Source organism: Agelaius tricolor, unplaced genomic scaffold (assembly GCF_023055355.1).
Source record: "Agelaius tricolor isolate 1412-34295 unplaced genomic scaffold, bAgeTri1.0.p SCAF_66, whole genome shotgun sequence".
Lineage (NCBI taxonomy): Eukaryota > Metazoa > Chordata > Aves > Passeriformes > Icteridae > Agelaius > Agelaius tricolor.
In genome coordinates this window covers 705,001-717,879 of record NW_027269326.1, presented here as the reverse complement: position 1 = coordinate 717,879, position 12,879 = coordinate 705,001, and the positions used below count along the sequence as shown (strand labels likewise).

At 51.9% G+C, this 12,879-nt stretch overlaps 1 protein-coding gene across 50 annotated transcripts in view; it reads right to left on the bottom strand.

Annotated features, from left to right (window-relative positions):
- Positions 1 to 894: 894 nt before the first annotated feature.
- MEF2D (myocyte enhancer factor 2D) overlaps positions 895 to 12,879 on the bottom strand; it is a 107,437-nt gene continuing 95,452 nt past the window's right edge. The window contains exons 12-18 of one of the 50 annotated variants that reach the window (XM_071417070.1): positions 9,697 to 12,879; positions 9,357 to 9,622; positions 7,222 to 9,213; positions 3,169 to 7,168; positions 3,046 to 3,090; positions 2,889 to 2,923; positions 895 to 2,630 (exon numbers count right to left, since the gene is read on the bottom strand). The exon at positions 9,697 to 12,879 is cut by the window's right edge and continues 11 nt beyond it. In XM_071417070.1, the coding sequence (XP_071273171.1) occupies positions 12,560 to 12,879 (320 nt within the window). In that variant the 3' untranslated portion in view covers positions 895 to 2,630; positions 2,889 to 2,923; positions 3,046 to 3,090; ... (2 more) ...; positions 9,357 to 9,622; positions 9,697 to 12,559. Of the gene's footprint in view, positions 7,169 to 7,221; positions 9,214 to 9,356; positions 9,623 to 9,696 lie in introns of all 50 variants that reach the window. The other 49 variants (XM_071417071.1, XM_071417072.1, XM_071417054.1 and 46 more) reach the window with 49 other exon arrangements.

Below are 12,879 nucleotides of genomic sequence, written 5' to 3'. Positions count from 1 at the left end.
GTTAAAGGAAATAAAAACTTGGCTTTAAATTTGTGAAAGGAATCAAACCCGGCCTGGAAATTGTTAAAGGAAATAAAAACCCGGCCTAGAATTTGTTAAAGGAAATAAAAACCCGGTTTTGAATTTGTTAAGGGAAATAAAAACCCAGCCTAGAATTTGTTAATGGAAATAAACCCGGCTTAGAATATTTTAAAGGAAATAAACCCAGCCTAGATTTTGTTAAAGGAAATAAACCTGGCTTTGGATTTGTTAAAGGAAATAAACCCGGCCTAGAATTTGTTAAAGGAAATAAAAACCTGGCCTAGAATTTGTTACAGGAAATAAACCTGGCTTAGAATTTTTTAAAGGAAATAAACCCAGCCTAGAATTTTTTAAAGGAAATAAACCCGGCCTGAGGAATTCAGGAATTCTGGGAACCCCAGGCGGGTCAGCCCCGCTCCTGCATCCCTGCAGCTGCTCCAGGATGGTGACACTGCCCTGAGCTCCTGCCCACATGGGGACAGCCACTGAGAGCAGCTGGAGCCCAGGATGTCACCAGGGCCTGGAGATGGAGCCCAGGATGTCACCAGGGGCTGGAGATGGAGCCCAGGATGTCACCAGGACCTGGAGATGAAGCTCAGGATGTCACCAGGGCCTGGAGCTGGAGCCCAGGATGTCACCAGGACTTGGAGATGGAGCCCAGGATGTCACCAGGGGCTGGAGATGGAGCCCAGGATGTCACCAGGACCCTGAGATGGAGCCCAGGTTGTCACCAGGACCCTGAGGTAGAGCCCAGGTTGTCACCAGGATGTCACCAGGTTGTCACCATGGTGTCACCAAGATGTCACCAGGTTGTCACCCTGCTGCACCACCCTGCCACACAGAGAGCAGGAAAGAAAGAGCCAGAGGCGTGGAAAATTATCAGAAACGTGTATTTTTTTTTCTTTTTAATAGTAAACCTCTTTACAACAAATATAGTGAAAGAGTTTCCAAACAAAACTCATAAGAATTTTCTCATGGTAATTATTATTATTATTATCATCATCTTTTTTTTTTTTTTTAATATAATTTTTTTTTTCTCCTTATTGTGGAATATACAATAACGCATCACCGTACAGCACAAAAAAAGGAATATTGAAAAAACGAAAATCGACGTCTCAACCACGTGCTGCAGTCCCTGGGAAGGAGCCACTGATTGTCAAGGGAGCGAGGGAGGGAGGGAACGGGACAGGGAGCGGGGATGGCATCCCCAGGGCACGGGAGGTTCCCAGCCAGGCCAGACCCCGAGGGTGCAAACACTTCAGGAAAGGTGGAATTAGCGGAAAATCGCGGTTAAAACATCACAAACTGGCGAAATGAACCCTCCCTCCCCTGGTGCCGCTGCTGCCGGGGAGGGATGGGCCGGTCCCGCTGCTCCTGCCCCGCTGCCCAATCCCTTGACTCGCACACACACACGCACACACCCACACACACGGCTGGAGGAGCATCAGGAAAAAAAAACAGGTTAAAAATATATATATATTTATATATATATATATTATAGATACAGTTTCTCCTTTTTTTTTTTTTTTTTTGCGTTTTGTTTTTTTTGGGTTTTTTTTTTTTTCCCTTTTAAATTGCTTCTCAAAACAATAAATAAAACTCCTCGAGGGGGGGGAAGTGCACGTCCTGGTTTGTTTCTACCTGTGCAGCACCCTGGGGGGAGGATGCAGAGCTGCCTGTGCTGACTGAGCAGGGACATCCAAGGAACCATCACACAGAGAAGCTGACTGAGGGCAGGGGGGCATTTAGGGTTTTTTTTTTTTTAATTTTATTTTTTTTAGTGCATTATTGAAAGGTCTATTCTATCTTACAAAAGGTTTTGCAGACACCCCAGAGTTTGCTAACACCTACCTGCTTAACTGAGCTATGGGGAGCCAGGGGAGCAAAGGGAGGACCTGGAGGCCGTGGGGGACAGGAGAGGGGGCAGCAGATGGTCCCCACTGCTCCAGCATCTCTGATTTGCCTGCAAATGCTTGGAAAGAGCCGTGGGGAAGAGGGGAGTCATGGCCCAAGGTGGCCTTGGGGATGCCAGGAGCCCATGGGGACAGCCCAGGACAGAGCTTGGGGACGTTCCTACAGCTCTGCAGAGGGAGGAGCTGGGCCAGTCTCAGGCACCAGCATGAAAATCTCATTGTGAAAACACATCTGAAGTGAAGAAATGCCCTCTGTGGCCCCCAGCACAATGCAGGGGCTCCCCATGGCCCAGGGTGGGTGTGGGGGGCTGGGGGGAGACACAGGCACCCATCCCCACCCAGGGTGGGGATACTGAAAATCCCTCAGTTCCCAGCCTGGGGGATACTGAAAATCCCTCAGTTCCCAGCCTGGGGGATACTGAAAATCCCTCAGTTCCCAGCCTGGGGTGGGGATACTGCAAATCCCTCAGTTCCCAGCCTGGGGGATACTGAAAATCCCTCAGTTCCCAAAAACCTGGGGTATACTGAAAATCCCTCAATTCCCAAAAACCTGGGGGATACTGAAAATCCCTCAATTCCCAAAAACCTGGGGGATACTGAAAATCCCTCAATTCCCAGCTGGGGGATAGTGAAAATCCCTCAGTTCCCAGCCTGGGGGATATTGCAAATCCCTCAATTCCCAAAAACCTTCCCAGCCTGGGGGATATTGCAAATCCCTCAGTTCCCAAAAACCTGGGGGATACTGAAAATCCTTCAGTTCCAAAAACCTTCCCAGGGATGGGGATGTTGTCAATCCCTCCATTCCTGAAAACCTTCTCAGCCTGAGGGATATTGCAAATCCCTCAGTTCCCAGCTGGGGGATACTGAAAATCCCTCAATTCCCAAAAACCTGGGGGATACTGAAAATCCCTCAATTCCCAGCTGGGGGATATTGCAAATCCCTCAGTTCCCAGCCTGGGGGATATTGTGAATCCCTCAGTTCCCAAAACCTTCCCAGCCTGGGGGATATTGCAAATCCCTCAGTTCCCAGCCTGGGGGATACTGTCAATCCTTCAGTTCCAAAAACCTTCCCAGGGATGGGGATGTTGTCAATCCCTCCATTCCTGAAAACCTTCTCAGCCTGGGGGATATTGCAAATCCCTCAGTTCCCAAAAATCTTCCCAGCCTGTGGGACATTGTCAATCCTTCAATTCCTGAAAACCTGGGGGATACTGAAAATCCTTAGCTCAAAAACCTTCCCAGCCTGGGGGATATTGCAAATCTCTCAATTCCCAGCCTGGGGGATATTGCAAATCCCTCAGTTCCCAAAAACCTGGGGGATACTGAAAATCCTTAGTTCCAAAAAACTTTCCCAGCCTGGGACGGGGATATTGTCAATCCCTCAATTCCCCCAAAACCTTCCCAGCCTGGGGGACACTGTCAATTCCTCAGACCCCAAAAACCTTCCCAGGCTGGGGAATATTGCAAAACCTTCTCAGCCTGGGGATATTGCAAAACCTTCTCAGCCTGGGGTGGGGATATTGTGAATCCCTCAATTCCCCCAAAACCTTCCCAACCTGGGGATATTGTCAATCCTTCAGTTCCCAAAAGCCTTCCCAGCCTGGGGAATATTGCAAAACCTTCTCAGCCTGGGGGACACTGTCAGTCCTTCAGTTCCCAACCTGGGGGACACTGTCAATCCCTCAGACCCCAAAAATCTTCCCAACCTGGGGGAATTGCAAATCTCTCTGTTCCTGACACCTTCCCAGCCCGTTTGGAGCCAGTTTTGGCACAGCCTGAGCCACACCACCCTCTTCTGGTTTAACCCAGCACAATCCAAACAGGCAGAGAACGGAGCTTGGGAAGGAGATCCTGGGAAGTAACCGGGGATTTTCCCTGGTTGGGAAGAAGGAGGGAGCTGGAACCACCCTGCTCACTGCTCCAAGGTCCCTGATTCCTGCCTGGAGTGGGGCAGAGACCCAGAGCATCCCTGCCCAGCTGGGAGATCCCCATTTAAAGCCACCCCTGGGTGTTGCTGAGCTCCCCAGAGCCATGGGGGTGTTGGGAACCCTGGGGAAAAGCAGCCCTGGAATTGAATATATCCCAATATCCCACTGCCAAAGGGCTGCTCCTGGGTCTGGGACACGGAAATTTGGGGAAAAGCAGGCCTGGAATTGAATATATCCCAATATCCCACTGCCAAGTGGCTGCTCCTCCATCTGGGACATGGAAATTTGGGGAAAAGCAACCCTGGAATTGAATATATCCCAATATCCCACTGCCAAATGGCTGCTCCTGGGTCTGGGACACGGAAATTTGGGGAAAAGCAACCTTGGAATTGAATATATCCCAATATCCCACTGCCAAATGGCTGCTCCTGGGTCTGGGACACGGAAATTTGGGGAAAAGCAGGCCTGGAATTGAATATATCCAAATATCCCACTGCCAAGTGGCTGCTCCTCAATCTGGGACATGGAAATTTGGGGAAAAGCAGGCCTGGAATTGAATATATCCCAATATCCCACTGCCAAATGGCTGCTCCTCAATCTGGGACATGGAAATTTGGGGAAAAGCAACCCTGGAATTGAATATATCCCAATATCCCACTGCCAAGTGGCTGCTCCTCGATCTGGGACACGGAAATTTGGGGAAAAGCAGGCCTGGAATTGAATATATCCCAATATCCCACTGCCAAATGGCTGCTCCTGGGTCTGGGACATGGAAATTTGGGGAAAAGCAACCTTGGAATTGAATATATCCCAATATCCCACTGCCAAATGGCTGCTCCTGGGTCTGGGACATGGAAATTTGGGGAAAAGCAGCCCTGGAATTGAATATATCCCAATATCCCACTGCCAAATGGCTGCTCCTTGATCTGGGACATGGAAATTTGGGGAAAAGCAACCCTGGAATTGAATATATCCCAATATCCCACTGCCAAATGGCTGCTCCTTGATCTGGGACATGGAAATTTGGGGAAAAGCAGGCCTGGAATTGAATATATCCCAATATCCCACTGCCAAGTGGCTGCTCCTTGATCTGGGACACGGAAATTTGGGGAAAAGCAGGCCTGGAATTGAATATATCCCAATATCCCACTGCCAAAGGGCTGCTCCTTGATCTGGGACACGGAAATTTGGGGAAAAGCAACCTTGGAATTGAATATATCCCAATATCCCACTGCCAAATGGCTGCTCCTGGGTCTGGGACACGGAAATTTGGGGAAAAGCAACCTTGGAATTGAATATATCCCAATATCCCACTGCCAAATGGCTGCTCCTGGGTCTGGGACATGAAAATTTGGGGAGCAGGGAGCCCGGGGAGGGGGTGCAGGAGAAGAGCCAAGAGGGTTAAACAAGAAATCGCTGTACAACTCGGCCATGTCCAAAGTCAGTATTATTACAATATACTCTGACAAAAATATAATCTCATTTCATATCAATACAACAAAACAAAAAAAAGAAAAAAAACAAAAAAAAAACCAAAAAAAAAAAAAAAAAGAAAAAAAAAAAAAAACAAAAAAAAAAAACAACAACCCAAAACCAGTTTTCTGTACTGTTACCATTGCTAACAGATTGAAACTCGCTATTTACAGTTACAGTAGCCAGGTAAAATACTACAGGTGAGAGACCAGAGAGAGGAGGGGCAGAGGGACAGAAGGGAGAGAAAATCACCAGGGGAAAGGGGAAAATAAAGGGGGAAAGGCCCTCTTACATCCCAAATGTGGCTTCCTGCATTGGACAAGGAAGGGTGATGGATGGAGGTAGTGAAAACATAATACTTGGTTTAGGGGTCTGGTTGGGTTTTTTTTGTGGAAAGGAAAAGAGAAAAAAACCAAAAAGAGAAAAGTGAAGTGAGAGGGAAAGGTGGAATAAAAGGATGAACATGGGAAAGGGAAACCAGAGCAAAGCTTCAGCTGAAACCCACTGTTAGACACTCTCCCACAGCCCAGGGAGAGGTGGATGGGGATGAATTTTCACTCTTTTGGGTGGTGAAAATCCCCAAAACATCCCCAAATGGTGCCCCCAGCTGGAGAGATGGGAGGCAGGATGTGGCAGGGCTAAGGAGTGGCTGGGAAATGCTCCTTGCCCAGCTGATGGATGCTCTCCCCTCTCTCCAGGAGGGCACAGGGGACTCCCAGAGCACCAAGTGCCCCTCAGCCCAGCCAAGCCTCGTCCCCAGAACTGGTGACAAACACCCCAATATCCCAATCCACACCCAAAGTGATGGGGGCAATCCCCCAACCAAGCAACACAATGGGAGAAAAAAAGCGTAGGAAGTGAAATTTTCAAGGAAAAGGTGGGGATGGTTTTTTTTGTAAATTTGCTTTTTCCTTGGTTCGCTGAAATTATTCTGGAGAGGAAGAAGGAAGTGACAAAGGGGGGAGGAAAAGGAAACACGTTCTTTTCTTTCTCTTTGCCCCACTTTCCCCAGGCCCACACGTGGCCCATCACCACCAGCTCTGGATTGAACACTTCCACTGCCCCCAGACCCAACCTGGCAGGGGCCTCAGACACAAACCCCCTGCCCAAGGGACCCTCAGAGTGTCCCTGCCACAACCACAGCCCCTGGGGGCTCAGGTGCCCCTGACACCCCCAGAGCCACCGCCAGCCTGCCCCAGCACCGAGCCCAGCATCCAAACACCCTGCACAGCCAGGATCTCTCTGTGTCCCTGCACAGCCAGGATCTCTCTGTGTCCCTGCACAGCCAGGTCCTCTCTGTGTGTCCCTGCACAGCCAGGTCCCCTCTGTCCCTGCACAGCCAGGATCTCTCTGTGTCCCTGCACAGCCAGGATCTCTGTGTCCCTGCACAGCCAGGATCTCTCTGTGTCCCTGCACAGCCAGGTCCTCTCTGCTACCCCCAAACAACCCCTGAGCAGGAGTCACCCTGTGCCTGTGCTGACCACCCCATCCCAGCTGACCACCTGATCCCAACTGACCATGATCTCCAACTGACCACCCAAACCCCAGCTGATTCCAGCTGACCACTCAACCCAGCTGATCCCAACTGACCATTCAAGCCCAAATGACCATTTGAGCCCAAATGACCACCCAAACCCAGCTGACCATCCATCCCCAGCTGACCATCCATCCCCAGCTGACCATCCATCTCCAGGTGACCATCATCTCCAGCTGACCATGATCTCCAGCTGACCATGATCTCCAGCTGACCACCCAACCCCAACTGACCATCCATCCCCAGCTGACCATGATCTCCAGCTGACCATGATCTCCAGCTGACCACCCAAACCCCAGCTGACCATCCATCTCCAGCTGACCATGATCTCCAGCTGACCATGATCTCCAACTGACCATCCATCTCCAGCTGACCATGATCTCCAGCTGACCATGATCTCCAGCTGACCACCCAAACCCCAGCTGACCATCCATCTCCAGCTGACCATGATCTCCAGCTGACCATGATCTCCAGCTGACCATGATCCCCAGCTGACCATGATCTCCAGCTGACCATGATCCCCAGCTGACCATGATCTCCAGCTGACCATCCATCCCCAGCTGACCATGATCTCCAGCTGACCATGATCTCCAGCTGACCATCCATCTCCAGTTGACCACTCCACAGCCCCCAGAGCAGGCAGGACCACCCCCACTGGTCCATCACCATCCTCACTGCACCCATGCAGTATTTCAGGCCCCTTTTAGTGCCCTTCCCACTATTTTAGGTCCTATCCATCATTTAGGGTCCTGCTCCATCCCCGAATCTCCTCCAGGGCTGGGCAGGTGCCTTCTCACCCCATCCTTGCTCCTACAGCTTCTGGCAGCAGCATCACCCGAGCCAGCCACACCCTGGGACCTCCTCCCTTCCTCCCTCCCTTCATCCTCCTCTCTGCACACACCTCGGCCACCCCAGCCCATGGTAGAGCTCTGTGCCCCCCCAGGGATGAACCCCCTGCTCTGCCCCTGCCCCACACCAGAACAGAGACCCCAAAAACGGGCACAGACACCCCCAAAAAACCTGGCACAGAGACCCCAAAAACGGGCACAGACAACTCAAAACCCGGCACAGACACCCCAAAAACGGGCACAGACACCCCAAAAACGGGCACAGACACCCCAAAACCCAGCTTTGCCAAGCCCTGGGAAAGACCAGCCTCCCCAGGTCTGGGGTCAGAGCCCCCCCTGTGCCAGCCCCCCTGGCTCAGCCCCTGGCACCCCTGGCACCCCCTGGGCACGGGGCTGTGCCGCTGCCCCCACCCCGCCTTACCTGGGCTCAGGTGAGGGCTGGAGCATCCACAGAGAGAGAGTTCAGAAGGTAAAGATCAGAAACAGACTTTGGTTAAGTAACCACACGTTTAGAAAGGAATATATCAGTTTGGAAACATCTCAGTGCATACTTCTTATATGAAAATATACACAAATGTATTTCATTCTCCAAAAAAGGAACAATTAAAAACAAAAGCAAACTAGCCCAAACACAATATATTAGCTGTTTTTTTGTTGGTTTTTTTTTCTTTTTTTTCTTGTTGTTGTCATCCTTTAAAATCTTTAACGCTACACTTTGTTCAGGTTACACTTTTTTTGTCTTTTTTTTTTTTTTTTGTAAATGCTTTTTTTTTTCTTCATGCATTTTACACCTTTATAGCCTTTGAGAATAAATAAGCTCCATTTTGCTTCCACATCTCTAAAAACTGCAGCATTTTAACTATTGTCATTTAAATCGTGCAATTTTTTTTTTGCAACACCCCTTTTAAAAAAATGGAAAATATATATATATATTTTAAAACTAAACCCTATACAACGCAAAAATTCCAAATTAAAAAAAAAAAAAATTATACACAATTGTAACTGTCAACAGTACAGATGAGCACAAGAAATAAAATTAGATCAGAAACATATTTATAGAAGCACAAAGGAGGGTGTTGGTTTCTTAGATTGTCATTCTTCTTGTTGTCTTTTGAAAATTAGGAGGAGTTTACCAGATACTACAGTCTGGGGGAGGGGGGAAATAAAGGAAAATGACCCGGACAAAAAAAAGAAAAAAAAAATAGAATATAATAATAAAATAACCCCAAGCCCCCAACAAAGTAAAGACCCCAACAAACAGCCCCCAAACCCCTTTCACTGCGACGTGAGGCCAACAGCGTGGGTGACCTGGGCATCCCCACCTCCCCACGAGCCTGGCACAGCTGTAGGTACCAACCTAGGGCTGGAGCTGCCCCTGGCACCAACCCAGGGCTGGACCTGCCCATGGCACCAACCCAGAGCTGTAGGTACCAACCCAGGGCTGTACCTGCCCATGGCACCAACCCAGAGCTGTAGGTACCAGCCCAGAGCTGGACCTGCCCCTGGTACCAACCCAGGGCTGTACTTGCCCATGGCACAGCCCAGAGCTGTACCTGCCCCTGGTACCAGCCCAGAGCTGGACCTGCCCCTGGCACAGCCCAGAGCTGGACATGCCCATGGCACCAACCCAGAGCTGGACCTGCCCCTGGCACCAACCCAGGGCTGGACCTGCCAGTGGCACCAGAGCTGTACCTGCCCCTGGCACCAGCCCAGAGCTGGACCTGCCCCTGGCACCAACCCAGGGCTGGACCTGCCCCTGGTACCAACCCAGGGCTGTACTTGCCCATGGCACAGCCCAGAGCTGTAGGTACCAACCCCGAGCTGTACCTGCCCATGGCACCATGGCACCAGCCCAGAGCTGTACCTGCCCCTGGCACAGCTGGAGGTACCAACCCAGAGCTGCACCTGCCCATGGCACCATGGCACCAGCCCAGAGCTGCACCTGCCCATGGCACCATGGCACCAGCCCAGAGCTGCACCTGCCCATGGCACCAGCCCAGAGCTGGAACTTCCCCTGGCACCAGAGCCATCCTTGCCCTGGCACCAGAGCCATCCTTGCCCTGGCACCAGCCCAGAGCCATCCTCGCCCGTGGCACAGCCCAGGGAGCGTCGAGTGCTGCAGCTGCAGATCCAGCCAGGCAGATCTGACCCTGCATCTGCCCAACCCAGCGTTTGTCTCTTGCATTTCGTGGTTCCAGCCTCTCAGCTTCCAGGCAGAAGGGTGAACTCGGGAGTCAGGGCGTGAAGTCAATGAGCAAAAATGGGTTTTTTTTGGTTTTTTTCCCCCCTCCTGAGGGTCGCTCCGCACCGACGGCGTCGAGTGCTGGGGGGGGTCTCCACTGCTGCCTCCTCTCCGGGGTCTCTGAGCCAGCTGGGCCCTCCTGCCACGCTGCTCCCGTGGGGTTCCTTGGGTTGAGTTTATTTTTTGCGAAGACAAAAAAAAAAACCAAAATAAAATACAAAAAAAAAAAGAAAAAAACGAGAGCGATGAGACGTCATTATCCCGCCTAATTTCCAAAGCAAGGCCGTGCAAAGAGCTCAGGTGCGCGTCCAGCTACGTCCGGCGGGGCGGGCGAGGAAGACCACGGTCCACAGCAGCTCTCTGCTTCCCCAAGGGCTTGGCAGGGATGAGGGAGGGAGGAAGATCTGCTCCTGGTGCTGGCATTGCAGAGGTGAGAGCCGAGCGTGTCCCTGGCACCCGCTGGGTGTGGCTGGGGAGGGGGCACGGGGGGGTTCAGCTGCACAAAACCTGCCAGGGGTCCTTGCTCCTCTTGCCCCCACCCAGAGCACGGAACAGGAGAGAGAGAATTGCAGATTGATGGCTGGAGAAGAACAAAGCTGTCACTTGTGGCAGAAGTTTGGTCTTTCCGAGGTGTGCAGGGGAGGGTTTTGTCTGGCACCTTGCCTTGATCTCTCTCTCTCTCTCCATGCCTTGATCCACGAGCAGGGATGGTGCTGAGGGTACCCAGAACGCCGGCACTGCTGAGCCCCCACCACCCACCCTGACCCACAAAACCAGCTCCTCATCTTCACCCAGCTTCTGAAGGATTTCCTCTCCTCCAACCACTCCCTTTAGGCTGCCCTATTCACTCCACAATAATCATCAGCTTTTTTTTTTGCTTTTTTTTTTTTGTTTGTTTTTGCCTTGTTTTTTCCAATTTAGAAACTTTTTGGCTGGGAAAAAGTTTGTAAAACCCCGTAAATTTGGTTTTGCCCTCATTCTAGGAGGCTTTTATGCCATCTGCCCCATTCCAAGGCTGAGCTGGCTGCTGACAGCTGGCAGAGGGATCCAGGAGGGGGGAATAAACCCCACCCTGACTCAGCTCCTCTCCCTTTGCTCTGCCTCAGGGCCCAGCTGAAGCCCAGGAACCCCCAGCTCCTCCACAGCCCCCCAAGGCTGGCCAAGCTCCAGCTGGCAAAGGTGGCATGGGGCAGGTTTTGTGCCAGTTTGGGACTGCCAGCCCTGGGGTGATGGGGCTGGGAGGGGGCACCAGCACCTGCAGGGAGAAAGCCCATCCCTAATGGCTGTGCCAGCCAGGAACGGCCCCTTCTCCTCCAAACCCCCCAGCCATGAGCAGGTTGATGCATTTTGGGATCAGGGCACTGCCACCCATCCCTGGGAAACTGCCAGAGCAAGTGGCAACATGAGGAAATCCCTGGGTTTTTCCTTCTTCCTTCCACCAAATCACTGCTCAAGGAGATTTTCTGCACAGCTCACTGTTGCCTTTAGAGGCCTAGAAACCTTCAGGCAAAATCTCATTTTAGGATCATTACTTCAGTTGCATCTTTCAGCAAAAAAAATAATTTCTTCCCATTTTCCTGATTTAAAGCTTTGGCCCACGTGCAACATTTCCAAAATGTTTTTATGGACTTTGTTTGCTAGAACCCACAATTTTCTCTCCAAACCAGCACTAAGATTCCCCTCTCCACACACCTGCTGTGCTCAGGTGGAGCTGAGGGAAGCAGGAGCTCCAGTGTTCCAGTGACCCTGGTGAGGAACAGTGGAGTTCCCTGCTCAGGTAGGAAATGGGACTGTCATGCAAATGGGACTAAGCCTTAAAAATCTGCCTCTTCCTCCTCCTGATGCAGCTTCCCTGAAGCAGGCTGAGGATGTGGCTGCATCCCTGAGCTGCTCTCCACCTCCCTGCCCAGCTGGTGCAGGAAAACCCTTCTGAAGGAAAACCCTTTTGGAGGAAAACTCTTTTTTTCTGAAGGAAAACCCTTCTGGAGGAAAACTCTTCTGAAGGAAAACCATTCTGGAGGAAAACCCTTCTGAAGGAAAACCCTTCTGAAGGAAAACTCTTCTGGAGGAAAACCCTTCTGAAGGAAAACCCTTTTGGAGGAAAACTCTTCTGAAGGAAAACCCTTTTGGAGGAAAACCTGTGCCTACCAAAGCCCTTCAAGCTTCCAGAGAGCTGCCTCGTGTCTGACCTGTCCCTCCCTGCACAGGGAGCCTGGAATGGCCAGGAAGGTGCATTTTGGGGTGCTCTGTGCCCCATCTCCCCCCAGAGCCCATCCTGCTGCAGGTGCTCTGCCTTAGGGCTAGGATCCCACCTCCCAGAGGGTCCTGCTGGTCCTCAGGGCAGCACCCCTGGGCTTGGTGAGGACACAGATCCCCCCCTGCAGCCCCCATTGCCCCCAGCCCTGGCCGGATGCCCTGCATGCGTCCCTGCTGCTGTGCTAGAATGAATGCCTACAAAACCCTAAAGCTATTTCTCAGGCAGTTTTATGATAACTTCCCCCCCCTCCCTACACACACCCCACCCCAGCCCCATGCCCATCACCCGTTTTTACCCTCCCCCTGGCCCTTCCCAGCCCCTCTGGAGCTCGCAGGGGTGCCGGTTATGTGACCCAGGTATCCAACCGCATGCGCTTTACGGAGGGGCTCTCCCCCTCGGCCTCGCCGCTGGCTCGCAGGAGACCCAGGGAGGAGCCAAAATCGGGGCGGGCGGGGTCGTCGCGCTCGCTGCTGCCCTCGTAGGAGCTGGTGTTGCTGCTGAGGCTGTCGACGGGCGAGCGGCCCGTGGGCTCGTGGCGGGGCGGGTGGGGGAAGGTGCTGAGCGGGGTGGCAGTGTTCCTCTCGCGGTTGGGCGACACGGGCTCCGACTTGATGCTGATGTTGGGGTTGGTGTTGACAGTCAAAGTGGTGGTGTGGGATAAGT